Source organism: Numida meleagris, chromosome 3 (genome assembly GCF_002078875.1).
Source record: "Numida meleagris isolate 19003 breed g44 Domestic line chromosome 3, NumMel1.0, whole genome shotgun sequence".
NCBI classification, from domain to species: Eukaryota; Metazoa; Chordata; class Aves; order Galliformes; family Numididae; genus Numida; species Numida meleagris.
The window spans coordinates 106,731,033-106,751,865 of record NC_034411.1 but is presented as its reverse complement, the minus strand read 5'-3'; the positions used below and the strand labels follow the sequence as shown (position 1 = coordinate 106,751,865).

Here is a 20,833-nt window from a genome sequence, read left to right as displayed (position 1 = left end):
AGGCCGTTCCCTCCGAGGCATTAGTGCTGTCTGGTGACAAATTTCACACGTTGAGGTGAAGTGCAGCTGTTTGGGACCCGTAATTTGCACTTTGCGGTGCGCTGCCTGCCCGTCACGTGGGCTTCAGCGCCGGAGGGCTCGGGGGAGATTGAAGGCTGCTTCGACACACATTGCACCATTTGAAGCCTTTATGTTGGTATTAAAAGAAGCAAGCCTCACAGAAGCCTTTCCCTGCAAAACAACGTCGTAAGATTTTGATGATGAATTGTAAATTTAATAAGCATGCACTGATATAAGGCACCGGTTCCTTGCTAGCAGACGGCAGCACTGTGCAATAAAAGCAGTGCTTAACGACGGCTGTGTCAGGGAGTGCTGGGTGCTTGGGGACAAGGCACAGAGCGGGGACCAGCACCCAGGGGTGGCAGAGCATCCCCAGCTCCCCTACAGTGAAGATTCTTTGAGTTGGCTGAAACATTATCTTGGACGCTACTCTGAAAGGTTGGGTGGTTTTACATCACTTTGTTCTCCCATCCTTTGAGCAGCATCTGCAGCAGAACAGGTAGCTCGTTCCTACAGAACAGTGGGGTAGGAAATCAGCTAATTGCATCCTGCAGTTAATTGCAAAAAGGGGGTGGACAAGCTGCAGCTCCCTCTCCCTCCAAAGTTAGAGGCAAAGGCATTAGATTAAGCAAACAGAAGCTTAAGCAAACCAGCCGTAAGTTGAGCAAAAGGGATTTGCCTGTAAAAGCAAAGGGCAGTGGCTGCTCCCACAGCTAGGGCAAGGCAGCCCGGGGTGGGAAGGCTCCGAGTTGGATTGCTGCAGGTTGAAAGATGGCAAAATCTCATCAACCCATCACAGCCTGGGTCAGGCTGACGGGTTCCCAGGATGATGCTTGTCCAGCAGGAGAGCACCAGGAAGGGCTGCACCTCCCTGCCTGCACCCAGCACGGCTAATGGGAAAATCAAGCAAGAAACCATAAGGAAAGCAAGTTGTTACTGGTGCAGCTGGAGCAGCAATCAGGGCCCGGGGCACACGCCTTGCTTCCCTCACTGCAGCTCTGTGCTTTCTGATCTGCGAAGCGGCCCTGCCAGCTTCAATATTTCTCTTGCTTCTATTTATATGCCTTTCGTCGTCGCTTGAAAATTACCTCCTGCCCTGCCTTGGTAGTGCTTCACAAGTGCCTGCTAAGTGCACCTCTTTGCTCTCCGCACAAGGGCTGCGCAGTGGGTTCCTTTCCTGCTGCCCCCAGCTCTTGCCCCCGCTGCGAGCGAGCTCTGAACGAGCAGCACGGGGACAGGCAGGGACGTGCCTGCATTTCTGCAGCAGCTCCGGGCCCCTCTGCTTTCTCCCTGTGTCACCATCACACCGAGCCACCCCTCTGCTGCTGCTCTGCACTGCTCTGGTGCCCAGCTCCAGCCCAAGAACCCCACGGGCATCACTCTGCAGCAAAGATGTGCATGCACCTGCACAACCCCACGCGCTGTATCCCCAGCAGTGGGGACGCACGCAGCAGGTTGTCTTGATGGCTGTCCTGGTGCAATACCCGTGCTCTCCGCCTGCAGCTTTGTTGGCTGAAGTGGTTTCTGCCCCCAGCTGCTCCCTCCAGCTATCTGCCACGTGAGGCACAGGGAATGAGGTGAACGCAGCAATCCAACAACATTTTCATGCAAAGAAAGAGAGCAGCTCCAGGAAGAGGATGTTTGTCTGCACCTGGAGTAACACGAAATATAAGAGCAGGGGGGAAGATGCCACCCCCCCAAAAAAGAAAACCCAAAAAAACCAAAGTATTCAAGCCTCAGGTGGCCAAGACAAAGCACTGCTTACAGAGCATCCACAACTGGAGTGGCACAGGCTGCCCAGAGAGCTGTGGGTGCCTCATCCCTGGAGGTGCCCAAGGCCAGCGTGGATGGATCCCTGGGCAGGCTGAGCTGGTGGGGGCACCCAGCCCACAGCAGGGGTTGTGGGGGGGGGGGAGGGGGGGCTTTAAGGTCCCTTCCAACCCAACCGTTCTGTGACTCTATGAAACAAGAGGCACCATGTCTAAGGAGATGGCCATAGCAAGGCAGCTGATCTGCGCTGCTGTCGTTCACATAAAGGGCAATCTATACGTCCAGCAGGCCCATCTCTATTTGAAAGGGATGAATTTAGCAGAACAAATGTTGTTCAGCTTGGGGGGAAATGAAGAATATCCATTTTCAGCTTCGAGTTGGCACCTCCTGTGTCCAGCTGGTAACCCAAAGCCACACTTAGCTGCGCCGCTTCCTGGAACCCCAGCAGCTCTATCCATTAAGAAAAAAAGTGAACTGGAAACAAACAAACAGAAAAAAAAAAGAACCACACAAATAACCCAGAAATACCCAAAGCCACCAGGCAGTGGGAAGCCTCCTGCCCTAAAAGCAGCAGGCACTGAGTGCAGTGCGAGCAGTGATGCAGGGCAGCACCTGACCTGTGCCCAAGGAGCGATCCCCTCCTGCCAGCCTGGGATTTGTTCTTTGCTCACGTCCTTGGTGCAAGCAGCAGGAGGGGCTGCCTCCTGCCTTCGGTGCAATAAGCCGGCGCACCAGGGGCTCGGGGAATCTGCCACGACTCTGTAAGGAAAGAAAATTAAATGAGGAAGAGCAGGAGACAGAAAGGAGCTGGATTTAAAAAAAAAAAAAATACAGCAGTCACGATCGGCTCTGCTTAGTGAGAGTGAGAAGCGAGCGGTTTGAAAAAAATAAAAACAAAGCCAGACCTGAGGTAAGCGGCAGCACAAAGTCCTTGGGCTCCTCGAGCCCTTTCCCAGGTGGAGGAAGTTGTTTTGCCATCGATTTATTGACACTGCTGCCTGTCTCCCCTGCCTTGTCTCAGGGGCGTGGGTTTGCTCAGGGTGAGTTGTAGCAAGTGTTGTAGCACTCACTGATGTTTCCCGGGTGCCAGAGCGAGGCCCTAGCCCCTTCTGCAGCCCTGTGAGGGCTCAGTGCCTCTCATAGCCCTTTGAAATCTCCTCCTGCCTGGGGAAATTTGAGCTCCCACATGTTCCTGCAGGAGCATCTGTAGGAGATTCTTCCCCCTCCCCTTACACTAGGACCTCAAACCCCTCCATCACTGCACGTAGCAAAGCCGTTGTAGGAATTTGTTTCCCACTGGCATATTTTCTTGAAGTAAATCCTGATGCTATTTGGGTTGGCAACTTCTCCATGTTAGCTGGGACGAGGGGAGGTTGTAAAGAGAAGGTGGCAAGGGCATGAAACCAGGTCCCAATGCCAGCACAGGGTGTCAGTGTCACCTGTTATACAGGGCTGGAATTCACATCATGGCTCAGCTTACACAAGGCATCCACAAATCCAGTAGGAAAACTGCTGCCTTGCTGGTTTAAAAGATGCAACAGGGAAAACATGGATGGGCTGTGGGTATTAAACCCATGTCCTATTGCCACCATGTCAGCACAGAAGCTCTCACCTCCCCTCTGGCCTGGCCTCCATGGCAGTCGGGCTGCTAGGAAGTGTGAACAATGCCACAGGCTACAAATTGTTTCCATTTAAAACCAACTTAATCTAAATTCTCTGATCCTGCAGCTCTGTGAGAATAAAGGAGAGCTTAAAGGGAGAAAAGCACCGCTTCCAACTTCAAAAAGCCTCAGCAAAATCAATTAAGAGTGTATGAAGAATCCTGAAAGAACAACAGGGACTGACAGATCGAACTATGCAGGCTCATTACCTTTTCACATCCAACTCTTGATGATGTTCCTGCACAACATCAGCCAGGGCACGTGGCTGTCTTTACATTTTGGCTGCAAGTACCTGTATCATGCTTTGCAAATAGAATGCAGATACACCGGCGTGTCTTGTGTGCTACAGAAGCAGGCTCCTTTGAGGAGAAGGCAGCAGCTATTTAGTGAAACAAAGGAGAAATGTATTCTAAGTTGGGGAGGAGTGAGGAGGAACAACATAGCTCATTTAAGAATGTGAACTCAGTGCCAAAGGCACAACTGCCTGATGAGGCTGCCACAAACACTGGCTTTCTGGGTAGGAAATAGCCTTTATCCTCCGATGGATGTAGCAGTAAGGATGGGCTTTGTGCCTGTGGTAGGTTAGGACATACCCATAGCTAACTGCCACTGCAAAGCTGTCTTTCCAGGTTCAGTCCGTGAGCCACACGCCTGGCTCACTGCACACACACATCAGTGCTTTGCTCTAACCTTGCCACCCCAAGGAAATTCAGTTGCTCACCTGAGCCCTCCGCACAAGGGAGCAGTTCTGGCTGACGAATCAGGATCACGCAAGGATGGGCACTTTGTGAAACAGATTCCAGCAGCTGATGCTGGGGAATCGGCTCTGGCTTGTCGCTCCCTCCCACCCTGGCTGCACGCATGGGTTGGCAGATCTGTTCTCCTTATCTCATGTTGAGCCCCTGCTGAGACAAGGCACTTAATGCAACCCGCTCCATGCCCCCTTCAGATGATGCATCCCTAGAGCTGCCCCATCTGCATGTTGGCTGCCCGTAGATAGCTGCTCGGTGACAGGCATCCGGAGCTCCCTTATTATTCCTTGTGATAAACACACCTGTGCATTTATTTCCCCAACGTCTTCCCAGAAGCTGTAACAGTACCTGCTCCTATGCTGTATTTAACAAGCACAGGAAAAAGACCTTCTGCTGGCAGCTGAGATGAGCTGGAATTTGTGATGAATGGAGGGTGCTGCTGATGAATAATTTGGATGCAGCGCTTAATTTGAGAGAAAAACAGAACAGCATCAAACCGACTTCATCCTGACTGGGACAGTAGCAGGTATTCAATTCCTCCCTTGATGAATTCAGCCCCTAGCTACCTTCCATCTCTGTGAGTGGTTATTTTTGTCCTGCTGGAAAAAAAAAAAAAAAGAAGTTAACTAGTCTGAAGCATCCTTAACCCAAAGCAATCAATTTAAGCGCCTGCCTGCAAAGGACAAATGGCATTCAGAGGCTATTCCAACCAACTGCTCTGATGCACACCACGCTCGTCACAGGAGAGAGAAAAACGAGGAGCAACTCACCCATTTCTCCCAGCCACAGCAGGAGAACGAAACTTCACCCTCCCTGTCTCCTCTCTTGAAACACAAAGCTGAATCATAGATCCGCGTTCCTCTCCATTCTTTTTTTCTCCAAGAGAGGCTGACTGCAGGTGATAAGTGGCGTGGTGCATCCTTAGTCACCGGCGTCTGTGCTCTGACCTAGGGAAAAAAAAACAACAGCACCAAAGCACACGAGCAGGGTGCTGAGCACCCACTGCAGCCCCACTAGCCAGCGATGCAGCTGGCAGCAACGCTCTCCTGAGTGCACTTCGAGTCATTCCAGCAGCTATCACCACCACTGAAGCAGCAGCTTTCACAAAGCCCCAGCTACTTGGCCGCAGCGGGAGGGATACGCAAGAATATTTGGGGTTTGATGCTGTACAGGGAGGAAGGGTTCAGCCCAAAGGGCCTTGAGAAGGAAGAAAAGCTGTTTGGGAACAGGGCACCTCAGAGACAGCAGCAGTGTAGGAACTCCCTGACTGTAAGGTTGCTCTAAATCACTGTTCAGTAGTTGCTCACGGATGCATCTCCCAGAGCTTCGCATGATCTGAGCACTCTCAGACTTCTGGCACCATCACAGAGTTCAGCCATGCACCTCCACGTCCCTCTGCACAAGGAGAGAAGGTGCATTCATGAGTAGGCATTCATCATCTCCGTAACAAACCTGACTGAACAAGCTCCCACCCTCTCCCCCCACCCCCAAGTTGCCTTTGTCAAACTCTTCCCCACGTTTTCTTTTGTTGTAACATCAGTGAGAGCCTCGCACAGCTTTTGAGCCCAGGGAATCCCGTGGATTCACACGCTCCCATTTTATTCTGTTCCCTCCTGGTTGCAGACATTAAGCCTACCCTTCAGATCACTACTGAATAGCAAGCTTGTTTCCAGAGAGCTACAGCCAGCAGCTCCAGGATTCTCCCCCACCTTCCCCGAGCAGTCATTTAAATTAGAGGTTGTCATTGCATACGTTCATTTACCAATTCACTAGGTGTAAGACCCACTAAACTGTCACCGCAGATGACACTCTTTAAAAAGAGACGCTAAAAGTATTACTGCGCACCAACGCATTAGTAAGAAAAACACAACAAGACCAACTACAAAACCCACAGCATTTTATTAATTTATCAAGTACAGAGACTCCGGTGAGGTACAGAGAGCTAAAAAAAAAACCATCAGCAGCTGGGAGGATGATAGCCTAGCATGGCAAAACAGGGAGTCAACAACCGTTCTCACACCCCACATTTTTTTCCACGTGTTGAAAGCTCTCGGGCAAGAGACACAGACCCCCAACCTGCACATCCCTTCCAACCTCCAGCAGAGGCCTCAAGAGCCAAACAAGCTTCAGAGCACCTGGTCTTTCCTTGCTGCACACCCCTCACCCAGCAGCACCACCGCGTTAGGGATTCTCTTAAGTCCAGAAGTCAGGCTGAGTTGAATGGTTTGACTTCTTTTTTTTCTTACGTTCTCCCAACAGCTGTTCTCAGGGAACACCGTGGAGTAATCCCTTAGGTATCTGTTACAGGTCAACTGCTGCTTGTTTGAGCAGGACAGCAGGAGGAAAGATCCTCTCCGGGAAACAGGCTTGTGACACCACTTACAAGCAGCCCTCTCACCTGCAATCACAATCTTACAGGAAGGAGAAACACACAGTTAGCCAAGGTCTGCTGCGTGGCAAAGGGGCCCGCCAAGCTACCTTTCTTTTGGCAATTTCTTCCTTTCCTATGAGGGGAAGCTGTCCCTGAAGGACACCATTTCAGCTCTGCACAACAGAGGAGCGCAGGAGGAAGCTCTGGGGAGCTCCCAGCTTCTTAAGGAAAGAAAAGCTCAGCAGCAGTTTGCAGACCCATAAAAATATTTTTCAAACAGGGTGCAAATCAGAGTCCCCATTTACCTGCCAAGATTCCAGTTCAGTCCTTTTCATTTCTCTTGTAAGAACAGCTGGCACAAGCAGCTAACACAGCAGGAAGCATGATTCCTTAAACTACTTTAAGTGTTAGTGACGCATACGTTCTAATCAAGAGTTGGCATCTTTAACATTCTTTGTATTTATTTTAAGAAAGCATTTTAGTTCGTCTAAGCAAGAATATTCAAAAGCTACTGCGGGGAAAATACATTTTTGTTTCTGTCCAAACTTTTCGGAACAGCCACCAAACGCTGTGCCAGCTCATCCCACAGACAGCGCTCAGTTACGTGGCCCAGCAACACAAAGTGAGGAATCACACAGAAAACTCCAATTCAACCTTGCAAAGACAACTCCTGTCTTCCGTGCCAAGGATGAGCAACGCAGCCTTATCAGCCAGGGCTGAGAGCTAGTCAACACGCAGCGGGGGCAGAGGTGCCAGTCATGAGACTGTTTGTGCCCATTTCTCTGGGATCCTCCAACAGGGCAGGCACAGAGTGGGAACAGAAAGATGCACGAGGGTTTTCTTAAAGAAAACCACTTCTGAAACTCCTGTGCCACGTGGAGCCAAACAGTTATGGTCATCCCAGCCAGGGTTTCACCTACGCTACTTGCTGCGTTAAAGAACACATGTTTAAAAAAAAAAAGAAAAGAAAAAGGAAAGTTTGCATAGAAATAACGTTTGTGTAATTCTCTTAAAATTACTGTACAAATAAATAAAGTTACTGTCCCTTTAAATAAAACCGTTTGGGGAAACTGGAAGCCAGCAAGGTTTCCGTGTCCATCTTTCACGATGGATCTGCTCATTCCGAAGGAAATCAGTCGTTCACCGTCTCCAAGGCCTCCAGAGCACAGTGGGACTCAACACCTACAAAAGAAACATGTAAAGTTGCAAAGTAATGCACTACTTGGCAGGAAGAGCGGCCAGTCCCAAAGGTCCCCATGCCCACCATTCTGCCTCAGTAGCAATAGCACACGTTCAGGGAACAGCACAGAGCAGGCACACAGTCCTGGTTTCAGCATTATTTAACATAAAGACTCCTCAGATGACAGGAGTCTTTAAATTCACAGAACAAAACTCATTTAGATGTTATTCACACCATCCTGAGATGCCCTATACCTTCCCATGGCCCTATGGGAAAGGTAGGCCTTATTTGATCCAAGCTTCCCATCTGAGAGTTTATTCTGAAGCACCTAGATTTGGCAGCATGAGAAACCCCACTCCAGCTTCTGCACTAGTCCTGATTTTAGATTAGGGAAGGAGGATATGCAATATGAAATAGGTCTGTTTTCCAGACCGAAGCACCCGTGTGCTGGTGTCTAAGAAGGACACCCCCATTAGGACAGCCCCATTTTTGGGAAACAAGTTGGTTTTAATGTCCAGTCCATACAGCAATCAACAGCACCTCAATGGCTTGTGAATGGTGTTGTGTGGCACAGTGCCAGGCCTCCTGGTGCAGGTGGGACTCCCCAGAACTGCAGATGAATCAAGTGGTTTTCAGCAACAAAACCTATTTCCCTGGGTACCAAGTAGTGCTGGCCTTGCCCTCTGAGATTTCAGTGAAGCATTTGCTGTAGTACCACGAGGCCTTGCTAGATAAACAGGAGAGGACTGCAATTAGCAAAGAGGAAAACACAAGGCAGTTAACCAGGCCCAAGGGAAAACTGAAATGGATAATTCAGAAATGAAGAGGCTAGAGCAGAGTTTTATCAAGATTGGCACCGGCAACGGACTTGTTAATGAAGTGTTTTCACTAACATCCTTGCCACAATAGGAAGCGAGCCAAGGATACAAAGCTGGAGGTATCCTGATTGTAAGGAAGGACAGAAATATTCAGGGTCATTCACTGTTTCTTCTGACTGAGAGGGGATGAAAGTGGGTAATTGAAAATATAGGTCACGCATCCGTGAACAAAAGTCACTGCTGTAACCCAAACTGTTATTGATTTGAAACAGCTCAAGTCAGAAAGGGCTTTGGGATACAAAGTAATTATAAGAAGATGAATACAGATATGAAAGAAGTGATTCTGGAACGCATCAGGAGGAAGACTTCCAGATTAGATAGTAAAAGCTGGTGCTTTACAAGGACCTGGACAGACTCATCTGGAGGTAGTGGTTAATTGCATGCAGCAGAGATGGAGGAGCCAGCCTTGGTGGAACCAACAAACCTTGGATAGGAAGTCTGCCTGCCAAAGAAAACGCTGCTAAGGTTACCACTGTTCCCTATAAAATAGTTCAGAGTGGGTAAACATCTGGGAAGGAAAAAAACCTTTGTGCTAAAGGAGAAGTCTGTCACGCGGTCAAGAGCATGACAGCGATCAGAAACGTATTGGTATTGCAAAGGGCTGTGTCAATTACAAAATGTCTTTAATCTGATGATGTCTATTATACCTAAACGTACTTAAGGTGCACAGCTACAAATATACAGCAACTCTGACCCTCTGCTCACTCTGGGTTTTATTTAGTTATCAAACGTGTTACTAAATGAACCAACACCAGCACAGGTAAACGCTGGAGCGATGACAGATCATTTATGGAAACCGTTGGGATTTAGGGCAAAGGCCAGGCTGGATCAAACACAGACAGCTCAAGGCCCAGCACAGCCAATTCCCTGAGCACACACCATGAAAGAGGCAAAAGTCTCTTCGTTAGAGGTAATTCAACCAAATGTTTTTTTTTTTTTTCTTCCAGTTTGACCACATCTACCCAGCGCCAAGTTTTCACAACCGCTACGGGTCGCGTTTGATATAGAGGGCTTTGGCCAGAAGGTCAACAACAAGAAGTCCCCTGTCTGCTCACACAAGACAGAGAGGAGCTTGGCAGAGACACTAACCTGCATGCCCTTTGTCTCTATGAGAGGGAGCGTTGGCACTTCTTGCCGTAGGAGATTTGCCTGATTCGGACTTCCAGCTGGAAGGCATCCAATCTCTTCTTTGGGTTAAAAGCTAGCATGTCGTGCAGGAGCTTGCAGAGATCATCCGGCATGGACTTCTTGTTCTTCAGAGGAATTTGTAACTTCAGGTTGGGATTCTCCAGCAACGCCTCCCCAAGAGGAATAAGCTCCTTGCCTTGGCAGATGTAAGTTCCTGAATACAGGTGAGAAGGGAGTCAGCTTATACGAGAGAAGTCTACACAAAGCACTGCCTTGTAGAGCACAGACAGACAGTCTGGGAAACAAAACATCTGAAAGATCACCAAAAAGATCACTTATTAGAAGCGACTGCCAAGGCAAACATAGCGAGAGGCTGTTATCGGAACAGGCTTCGGCTTTCCTACAGTAATCAAGATGTCACAGAAGGCTGCGTGCCTAGCCACGAGTGGAAACAAACCTCAGCATGGCACGCTTGCCAAGCACTTGGTGAAGTGAACCTCGTCCATTTTCTGCTGTTCCACCCCACCAGCAGACCTGGAAGCTCGAGAAGAGGGAAGGAAGCAGACTGCGCTTGGCGCAGGTGACTCGAAAGAGTTAAAGACGAAACTTATTTGCTCAGTAAGTCAAATGATTTTCAATTAAAATGACAGCGTACGCCATTTACCGTTAGCCAACTTCTCCTCAGCAAGATTAAGGAAGGGAAATGTAAATTTACTCCCGGTAATCTAAATAATTTCACCGGTTGTTGAAAAATGATTAACCGGCTTCCAAAACAGACAGTCAAAACAGCTTTGCTCACTCAAGCTGTTCTGCCCCTGCACCAAGTGAAGAATAAATGTTTCAAAGGCAGTGACCTGTCTGTGGATGGAAAAGCTTGGCCACACAAACTCCTTATCTCAGGTTGGCGGGTAGCTATTTTAATGAAATCTGCTCGTGCTTTGGTCTCAGCTGCAGCCATTTGCTTGTTTTTGTAGGCAGGAACTAAAACATTTATCAGTGTTTGGCGTTTTGAAAAGAAATAAATAATACAAATTAGAACGGAGCCCATTAAAAAAAAAAAATTTAAAGGGGCAGCACAAAAGCTTCTCAAAGTTCCTACATAGAAATTCCTTTTAGGTTCAGAATTTAAGCATTGAAAAGACAGAGAGGTACTCTGTGGTCTCAGGGACTGAGTAGATGTCTTGAATTATTATGCTAATGTGCATGACTGGCATTCTCTCCTCTCGAGATGGATTTTCCACTGCAATATACTTTCCTGAAATCATTTAGTACAAAGTATTTCAAGCGTGCATACATGTGGGGGATTTGGAAGAAGGAGGCGGACAGAGAGCGGGCCATTGGACGAGTCAGCCCCGTGAGATTTTGCATCTCTAAGCAGAGGAAACTCAGCCAGAGAGCAGCAGAGCTCATCTAAACATCCCTTCCAAGTATACAACTTGAAGCACTGGGAGGATGTTCCAAGGAGCCAAGTGATCCCATCGCTTGGATATACCAAGGGTACAGGCAAACTCATAAGCCCAGTTCCAGGCAGGTTCTAGGAGCATTCAAAGCATTTCTGAGCTAATGGTAGACTACAGGTGGTAAATCTGTAGAAGAACAGAGCTGTAAGACAGAAACCTCACCAGTAGTTTTCTGTCTTGAAATTCCTTGGGGTCCATAAGAGCCAATCCCACTTCTGAAGAGAGTTCCTCAGAGTAAGGAAAGGCTGACAGCAAGGAAGCCAAAAAGCAGCCTTCCCCTTAAGCTTCATATCCCCAAGAGTATTCTTGGGAGAAAACAAAACCACATGCATTTGCTGGCAGAAGGAATGATCTTCTGAACAAAATAATGACTTGCAAGCATGAGCAGCATTCCCTCTGCCCTAGTGGTATACCTTCCAGTTCTGGAAACTTTATATGAAAAGCAGCCAAATTAGGAGCAACGCGTGCTAGAGGAAAGGGAGACTGCTCTGCACTCGTGGGAGAAAAATGCAGGGCTCGTGCAGATTCCTGACAAGAGCCACATCCAGCAACATGCTCAAGTGCGACTGGTAGAAACCTCCCAGAGGATCCCTACAGAACATCTACAGACAACAGGGCAGCACTGATCCTCACCAAGCAATTCCTTCTCAGTATCTCCATCTCGGAAGGTGATCCTCTCCACCATAGCCCAGAAAATGATCCCAAGGGCAAACACATCAGCCTTGGCTGTGTAGTGTCCCTCCCACACTTCTGGAGCCATGTAGAAGTTTGACCCACACGCAGAGGAGAAGCGGTGCTGGTTCACGTTCCCTTTCCCCCGACACACCTTGCTGAGGCCAAAATCTGCCACCTGCAACACAAGATGAGAAGAAATAGCAGCTACTCACAAACACCGACTTCACGAGCTCATTTACAAACAGCAGCTCGATAAATTCCACTCCAAAATCTATCGTGGCACTAACAGCAACCCTAGGGGGACAGAGAGCTGATATTTCCTGCGAGATGCTCACTCCCCACTCCTTCCCCGTTGTTTGCTCTTCTCCCTAGGATGAAGAAACCCAGTGTCTGGTTGTCATCTTTCTATGATGCTCATTCTAACTAAATCTAATCGGGCATTAACATACCTCCAACCACAGTTATAGCAGAGGTGGCTCTTACTGTTCCACGGTGAGCACTCTGAATCTCTTCCATCACTGTTATTATCCAGTGATTAAGATGACATTGATTTAAATGTCCCCCGATGGCTCTACAGGTCCAAGTATAAATACTGCTATCGATCTAAGTGGTCAAGACATAAATTATCTGCAATGCACTGAGCTATTATTTTATGTCCAGCTACAGGAGCTCTTGGGACTGAAAGTTGAGCAGCAAGCTGGCTTTCAGATTTACAGCTGCTTTTTAGAGAAATTAACAGAGTTTTAGTTTGGTGCTACCAGAAATGCAGCTGGCTATCTCTACCTCAGTCAGGGCATCAGCCCACACAAACTCCCCGCCTCCCTGAACATCAATATGTGCTTGAGGCAGCAATATTAGAAGTGTCAGCTGTTGTAACAGGACGGTATGTTCTTAAAGTTTAAGGGAAGAGAAAATATTGCTTCATCTTTGGCTGATCGTGATCTCTCTGATTATCTAGCGTGCAGAAGCTAGACAACCCTGAACTGCACAAGTAGCACAAGAATTATGTTACAGACACATGCCATCGTGATCTAAATGTCCTTCCAAGTCGCCTGAAAGCCAGCCCACGCGTGACATCAGATGTTCTGAATACAGTTTATTACAGGCTACAAGGAGAGCGTATCACAAAATTTACCAGAGACCACTCCCCAGCATGTAATGCATGAGCACACAGATGACAAACTCGTCACAGCCAAGTTTTATTCCCTTACCTTTACTATGGGATTTCCACGTTCATGAGAGATCAAAATATTGTCTGTTTTCAGGTCTCTATGCACAATCTGGTTCCTGTGCAGGAAAGCCACAGCGCTGCTGAGCTGCTGCATGAAGCTGTTATTCAGCTGGGCATCTGGGCTGCGGGACAGCAGGTACTCGTTCATGTTCCCACCGTCACAGAACTCCATCACAAACCACAGAAAGCAGGCTGATTTGGGGTCCATGCACCTCCGCCCTTTCAGGCAGGTCTCAATCAGCAGCAAGTGGCTGTCTGACTTCCTGTAATGGTGACTAATGGGCTGAAAGACTTGGCCGTTCTGCAGGATACACTCCTCCAACTGGATCACGTTTTCATGTTGCCTCTGGATGCTTTGCAGGGCCCAGAACTCTTGCAAAGCCAGCTCTGCGTTTTCAGGCACGTTACACTGCATCCTTTTCACAGCTACTTTGCTTCTGGTTTTGTTAACAATTGCCTCATAAACCACCCCATAGTTCCCTCGGCCCACTTCCCGAATAATGCTGTACTTGGCTTCCGTAGCCATCTCTCACTTTGGCCCAGTGAACAGCAAATCAGAGGGAAATGTTTGAAGACATGACAATCAGTTGCCACCTGCAGCAAAATCCGAGAAAAGAAGAGGATGAAAAGCTTAAAACTCCTAAATCTAGCAGCTCACCAACTATCAAGTGCAAATACTTCCAACTGGAGTCAATTTTAGAGGTATGTACATCATTATACGCTGCAGCTGCACAAGGACTGACAGCCAGAGCAGGGTTTTAAGAGGGAGCCAATATCCATGGTAACTACGAGGCATTATCAAGTATAATGCTGACTGCACAGTAGGACACAACAGCATGGGAAGTGACATTGATCCGTCCACAGCAGAGCAAGTTTTGTGAGAAAGAAAAAGGGCGACGTGGACACGTTCACTGAGCAGGGCAGGAAGGGGAGGACAAGACCTCCTGGGTAACAGCTGAACTGACTTGAACAGAATTGACTTTTAAAGAAACAAAGTGAGCCCAAACTCTCCTGTTTGGCAGATGTTTCAACCTCACTTTTCCCCATGTGACCATACTGATCCATCAACAGACGCAGTGCCTCCCTACATCAGTTTCCTACCAGTTCATGCCCTGACGCCAGCTGCAAGTCCTTCATTTCCAACTTTTTAGCTCTGTCAACCACCCCCTAACCCACCACTAACCCATCCCACTGCCTTCCTGCTTACATCCTCTGTGCTCACCCAAACCTCCCCTTTCATCCTCGTCAGCCACCATCCTACATCCTCCCATCCTCAAGGCCTCATCCCCAGCAAACCCTGCTCCATGTAGAAACATCCCTCGCTCCTTTGCTCCAGCCCTGCCTCTTCCAGCCCCATCCACGACCACTGTGTCACATCTCCCCTTCACCTGAAGCTCCCTGTCCCACCTCAACTCCTCTCTCCAAATCCCTATACCCCACATTACTCTTAATTTGGGCCTCCAGGATTCTCCTGGTCCCTCCTCAAAGCTTCCCTCCAGCCCTATCCCCTCATAACCCTGCACCCTTTCCCACCTCTCTCCTCTCCAAAGCACCTCAACACCACCCCAAGTTCTGCTCCTTCTCCCTCGACCAAAACTTCCTCTGCTTTCCAACCATGCCCCAAACATCCCTCTCCCGATCCCCATAACCCTCTCCCTTTATACCTCCCACCCCAAACCCTGCCCAGACCCCAGCAAAAGCCCTCCCCTCTCCCAGCTCCCCCTCCAGGCCCTACTTCTCCCGCCTCCAGGCCCCTTTTCCCCAGCCTCTCACCCAATCCTCTCCCACCCCATTCCTCTGCCCTCAGTAGTGCCACCACAGTACAGCTCTCGGCCTTCCTCAAGCCCACTCCCACCACAGCCCCCCAAGGGCAGCAGCTCTGCTCCTCCCCCAGCCCAGGCCCTCCTTGGCCCTCAGTGCCCCCACAGCCCAGGCCCTCCTCAGCCCCCAAGTACCCCCATCACCTCTAACCCCATCCCGGCCCTCACCAGCCCCTCAGGCCCCTAGCCCCATTTCGTTCCCCTGTTCCTACCCATCCCGTCCCCTCCCTCCCCCATCTCTCTCCTCACCGCACCGCCGCCGTCGCAATTCCCGCCGCCGCCTCGCCGCCCCGCCTATTAGCCATCGCTGGCCAATCAGAAGGGAGGATGCGCCGTTTGACCAATCACAAGCCAGAGAAGGCGTGTCCGGCCTCTCGCCCGGACCAATCGGCGAGCAGTTCGCCTCCCCGTAGCCCAGGCAGGGGAGTTCTGCGCCTGCGTGGTGGTAGGGCGGCGCGGAGGAAACTACAAATCTCAGAGTCCTCTGCGGCGCTACGGGTGCCCGGTAAGGACGAACCTCCGAAAAACGCGCGGGTCGCCCCCTATGGAGTGGCTCGCCCCCTATGGAGTGAGGCAGAGTCTTGGAAGGGGACCCCCAGCCAGCTGAGGGCCCCAGAGCGCCCCAGAATCCCTCTTTGGGAGATTGCTGGGGAGAACTGGCCCTCCTGGTTCTGCAACATGGTCCTGGTGCAGCCCCTAAGAGTTGTTGGCCTCAGAAAGAGGGGGAGAGGGCTGCATCCAAATTTTGGGTGATTTCACCACCCACATCCCCCAGCCTCCCCACTCTGGGCCATGCAGGGAAGGCCTGTGCTGATTCCCAGCTTGTTTGCAGTGTTTTCAGGTGGTGACAATGTGACATGGCCTTCTGTGATGGTGTAACTGTGTCAACAGACAGGGGAAGAGCCGCTGGTTCTATCTATCTGGATTTCAGTAAGGACTGTGACACTACCCCGGCAACATCCTTATCTCCAGACTGGAAAGATAAGGATTTGATAGCTGGACTGTTCAATGGATGAGGAACTGGTTGTGAGATTGTCCCCAGGGAGCGGTGGTCAATGACCCCTTGGCCAGATGGAGATCAGTGACCAGTGGTGCCCCTCAGGGACTGGAGTTGTAGGTGTCCCTGTTCATTGCAGGGGAATTGGACCAGATGGCCTTTAAAGATCCCTTCCAACTCAAACCATTCTGTGACTCTATATTTTAATGGAGTGAGCTAAATAAATAAAGATAACCAAAGTCAAATCCCAGCAGAGGGTTTGTTAAGCACCGAACCCACCAGGGCAGTTTGGACTCTATTAAAACGCGCTGCACATCCCTCCGGTGACTCAGAGGTTTTATGTGCAACGACGACAGTGATGTAGCAGTTTTTCTTTTAGAAAGCACAGCATACCAGGGTTGGGGTTTGGGGTTTTGTGGCCCTTGGGATAGCACCAGGTGGGATGGGGCGAGCGGCGTTGCGTGGGATGAGCAATTTTGTGGATGCTGAGCAGAGAAATCCCTTATGGTTATTTATTGATTGGGGAATGCATTGCCTGTGCCTTGACAACTCGATCCTGACCCCAAATCCTGCCGCTGCCCCAAGGACAGGTCATGGTCCTCATGACGAACACGATGGGAGCTGGTTCTTCATTTATGATTGCAGAAATGCTGCAGGGATTTTTGGGCTGGTGATTTGTTTCACGGGAAGGAGCTCGATGCTGGGGAACAAATGGGGAAGTTGCTCTGACACCCCCTATCCTGGTCCTTTGGGTGCTGACCCCAGTGTTTGAGAATAAATAGGGCAATTCTGGGCTGTACTTGTGGGATTTTTGGAACCTGAGTGCGAGTTTGAGTATAAACAGAGCAGCTCTAGGATGAATTTGAGCATTTTTTAGATGCTGAGCCCACACGTGTGTGCGTGTGTATATGTGGACCCATGCTCACCACAGCACCTCCTGAAGTCCTCGCCTACAAAATTCCCTCCCTGCCCTGAAGCGTTGGCAGAGGTTTGCATAAATTCAAGAGCTTTTCCCCCCAAAATTTATCATATGGTTCTTATGAGCCAATTTTCCCTGCCCGTCCCAGGCTCGAGCCTATTTCCAGCATGGTGACCCACTCTTGGCATAGATGGGACATACAGGAGATAACATGCCATGTGCTGGAGCACAATTAGTGTCAGGTCTATGTTTTTTTCCCCCTGAAAATGGGATTGCTTTAGCATCTTCCATCCTGCCCTCATCTCTTTGTTGTCTCAAACACCAGAGCCAAAAACCAGCTGCAGCCCTCCCAGTGGAGATGAATGGAGAGCAGCAACCCGTGCCCATCCATCCATCCCCAAACCCAAATCCCAGCACTTGCATCCCTATGGGCAGGAGGTGATGGGCTGCAGCTAATAAGTAGCTGCTGCGCGCTTTGAGCGACAGCTAAATGAGTGTAATTGTGCTTTCCATAAAATGCAGTTTGGAGTAAGATGACACAAATCCTTGTTGGTCCCACTGAGTGCATGCTGCTGGTGGCTGCGGGGATTGGGGATGGTGGGATCAAGTACAGAGTAACCAGGAGGAAGGGCTGTGATGACGGTATGCAGAAGTTTTGGGGTAAAAATAATCCCGAAAAGTAAATGGAATGATCTCTGAAGACACCACTTGTCTTTGTTGTTTGTATAGAGTTGATGTGTTGGGACCCTAAAACCAACACTGGGAGAGGGATGGGGACTCCAGATCAACCCACAAAGCAGAGTGGACATTGGTGGAGGGTTTCTGGTGGGGTGTCACAAATTTCTTCAGCCTCCCCACCATCCAAGAGCAACCCCATCTACTTATGGAGATGACCACATCCTGTATCTCCTGGGGCTGAAACAAACCCTAATTTATTTATGTGTTATGTACAGTCATATATTATGTGTTTATATGTTCAATAAAGGTTCTCCTGGCCCATTTCATGTCCGTGCTGCCTTCTCCCCTGCTTTGCTCTGGAAGTGATGGGGGGGTGGGATGGGACCTCCTGGGGAGCTCTGGTCCAAGCCCTGCTAAAAACAGGACCAATCCCAACACATCTCATTGGGGGGTGATGTCATCGTGTTCCTCCCATCCCCATCGCAGCCCCTCAGACCCCTTCCTGAGTTCACCCAACTCACTGAAGCAATGGAAACCCAACAGTTGGGTCTTCTCACAGTTGGGTGAAAGGACAAATTGTGAAATTGTGCCTGTGGGAGAGCAAGAAGCCTTCATCACGTTCATCCTCACCCCACCAGGTGTCAGACCCCCAAAAGGAAGGAAACCGTGAGCCTTCATTCTGCCCTCATTCTGCAAAAGGGGTGAATCCTCCCCAAATCCTAAACCTACTCCCTCTCACAGGATTTAGGTGCTAGACCTGGAGATGGCCACAAAATGGGCATTATTCCCACGTAGTGTGATGGCAGCCTGTCCCACCAATCATCCCCACCCCCCACCCCCAAGTTAATTAGCAAGACCACGGGCATCATCACCCGATGGTGTTTGCAAACAGCTCAGCCCCATCCAAATCACCAGCTTAAAACCCAGCCTTGGAGGTAATTCCCTCTCACCAGGCTATGGTGATTCTTCTGGGGGGGGATCCACTGCAAAATGCCCCCCAGAGGGGACGAGGTGCCTATCCCCGTGCCATCCCCTTCCCTCCACCTTGGTTTGGTGAAAAAGCCCTTCACGAAAAACCACGGCAACCTGGGTGCTTAAAGGAAGACTGAGCAATAGGGGTATTAAAAAAAATCAGTGCTCGGCCACGAGTGCGGGGGGGATTGCTTCTCCCCTGGCTCTCCCAAGGCAGCTCTGCCACTTTTCAGCAATTCCATAGGTTTCTGGCTTCTGATGCCTGCCCAGGCAAGCATGGAGCAGAGGTCTCAAGCAGGACATTAAGCGCGCTGTTTCAGAGCCGAAGCGAAAACAAAAGGAGCCGTTTCGCTCTGCTATCCAGCCCTTCCCAGGGAGTTGTTAGGGGGAATTACCGAGATACGATCTCAGCGGTGCTGCGGATTTGATTATTGAATTGCCAGTGTGGGGTGGTGAAGGATGCTCGGGGCGGTGAGGGATGATCGGGGTGGTACTACATGCTGGGGTAACAAAAGATGGTCAGGGCAGTGAAGGATGCTCGAGGTCATGCAGGATGCTCAGAGTGGTATAGGATGCTCAAGGTGATGAAGGATTCTTGGGGTGATGAAGGATTCTTGGGGTAGCTCAGGATGCTTGGGTGGTATGGGATGCTCGGGGGGGCAAAGGATGCTCAGGGCAGTGAAGGATGCTCAGGCTGGTACAGGATGCTCAGGCTGGTACAGGATGCTCAGGGTGATGAAGGCTTCTTGGGGTCATGCAGGACACTCAGGGTGCTGCAGGATGCTTGGTGGCTTCGAGCAGGGTCACCTGCCACGAGGTCACCTGGATGGAAAAACAGAGGTGACACTGCTTGGTGTGGGAAAGGGCTGGAGGTGGCCGTGCCCCCGAGGTGGGAGCGCTGGGATGCACCTCATTTGGGATGGACCCAATGAAGCACGCATCCGTCCCATTTTGGGGTAGGGGAAGAGGTCCCCTCCCTTTCCAAAGGTAAGTTTTCATTTTCCCCCTCTGGCCACTGAGCTGGGAATCAGTTCTCCCCATCCTCCTGCCCGCAACCAATGCCGGTCGCGCTCATTAGCTGGAGCAACAAAACTAACGAGCCCCTGTGCCCCCCCAGAGCTGTTTTGGGGTAGGGGGAGCCCCATTCTCCATCCTGGGGCTGCATCAATGAAAAAAGCAACATTTTAAACCCGTGATGCCCTAAATGAAATTATGGGGTGAATGGCGGTGGGTGTCCCCCTATAGTCAGTGGATGCTCCAGCTTCACACCCCACTGCTGAGCCCTCATGCTCCATAACCCCCCCGACCCTCTGCTCCCCAGGATGCTCGGGGACACCGCACTGGGGACTGGCAGAAAAGGATTTGGGAGTGACACAGCCACCCCATACCCACACACCATCCCCAAAACGCGATGCCGGAGGACACCCCGCTGATGGGAACGGGGTTCACGACACAGAGGGGCACAGAGCGGGGGGACACACATCTCCTGTCCCCAGCTGTCAGTGCTGCCTCAGCCCCCGGGGGTGGGCTCAGCCCACGTGCTGGGGGCCGGGCGGGAGGTGTGGGGACGGGTGTGCACACCGTCTATATATACCACCGAGGCACCGGCGCCGGAGGAGGCACAGAGCAGAGGAGCCGGCGGCTGACAGCACACCGCAGGTAGGAGATGGGCTTCGGTTTGCACTGGATCGAGGTGGGGGGTGGGGGGGGAATTGGCTTTCTTTTTTTTTGCTTTTTCTTTTTTTTTTTTTTTTTGCTGGGTTTTTTAGCCCGAGCATCACCGGCGAGGCTTCGATTCATCCCGTATTCCCATTCCTCAGCAAGGGTTAAAGAGAAATATCTCCCCACAAAGCAAAATGCACGATGCTCGTCTGGGCGAGCACCTGCAAAAAAGTTTCACCTTCCCCCAAATTTCCCTTTTTGGACCCAAACCGACCAAGGGATGCAACAGGAGCCCGACGCGCAGCGGGGCAGCGGGGCGGCAGGTGAGATGCAAAGGGTTTGGGGTTTGATCTGACACAAAGCACCCGGCTCTGTGCCTCCATCCCCACGCTGATGGCCTGAAAGGAGAAACCACAGGGCTGCCAGACCCCAGTTTTCCCCTTTTTGGTGTTTTTTCCTTTTTTGGGGGGGGTAATAGCCAGGACAAAAGGGGTAGGGAACTTCGCAACTTCGGCACCGTGGGATGCGCCGGGAGGTGCCTGGAGCAGGAGGCATCGTTCCCCCCTCTGACAAAGCACAAAAGGGAGGAAAACGGTTGGTTTTTTTTTTTTTTTTTGCT

At 50.3% G+C, this 20,833-nt stretch overlaps 1 protein-coding gene and 1 long non-coding RNA gene across 3 annotated transcripts; both read right to left on the bottom strand.

The window, feature by feature from the left end:
* On the bottom strand, nucleotides 2,001-5,740 carry LOC110396707. The gene is made up of 3 exons (XR_002437185.1): nucleotides 4,213-5,740; nucleotides 3,701-3,870; nucleotides 2,001-2,589 (listed from the first exon to the last, which is right to left on the bottom strand). It is a non-coding gene; the product is annotated as an uncharacterized LOC110396707 (long non-coding RNA).
* Nucleotides 6,124-15,299, bottom strand: LOC110396706 (serine/threonine-protein kinase PDIK1L-like). 2 transcript variants are annotated; one of them, XM_021392542.1, is made up of 5 exons: nucleotides 15,236-15,299; nucleotides 13,147-13,760; nucleotides 11,894-12,110; nucleotides 9,762-10,014; nucleotides 6,124-7,796 (listed from the first exon to the last, which is right to left on the bottom strand). In XM_021392542.1, exons 2-4 carry the CDS (start codon nucleotides 13,690-13,692, stop codon nucleotides 9,779-9,781), a joined length of 999 nt encoding a protein of 332 aa, XP_021248217.1. In that variant the 5' UTR covers nucleotides 13,693-13,760; nucleotides 15,236-15,299; the 3' UTR covers nucleotides 6,124-7,796; nucleotides 9,762-9,778. The 2 variants fall into 2 exon arrangements, with proteins under 2 accessions (XP_021248217.1, XP_021248218.1); XM_021392543.1 differs by lacking the exon at nucleotides 15,236-15,299 and adding an exon at nucleotides 14,268-14,830.

What these genes read in the sequence shown, in the direction of transcription:
- LOC110396706 (XM_021392542.1), bottom strand. Translation starts at nt 13,692, where the DNA reads ATGGCTACGGAAGCCAAGTACAGCATTATTCGGGAAGTGGGCCGAGGG. An exon ending in GTGGAAATCCCATAGTAAAG is followed by an intron (nt 12,111 to 13,146) that starts GTAAGGGAATAA and finishes CTTGTGTTGCAG; the next exon opens with GTGGCAGATTTTGGCCTCAG. An exon ending in TACTGAGAAGGAATTGCTTG is followed by an intron (nt 10,015 to 11,893) that starts GTGAGGATCAGT and finishes ACCTGTATTCAG; the next exon opens with GAACTTACATCTGCCAAGGC.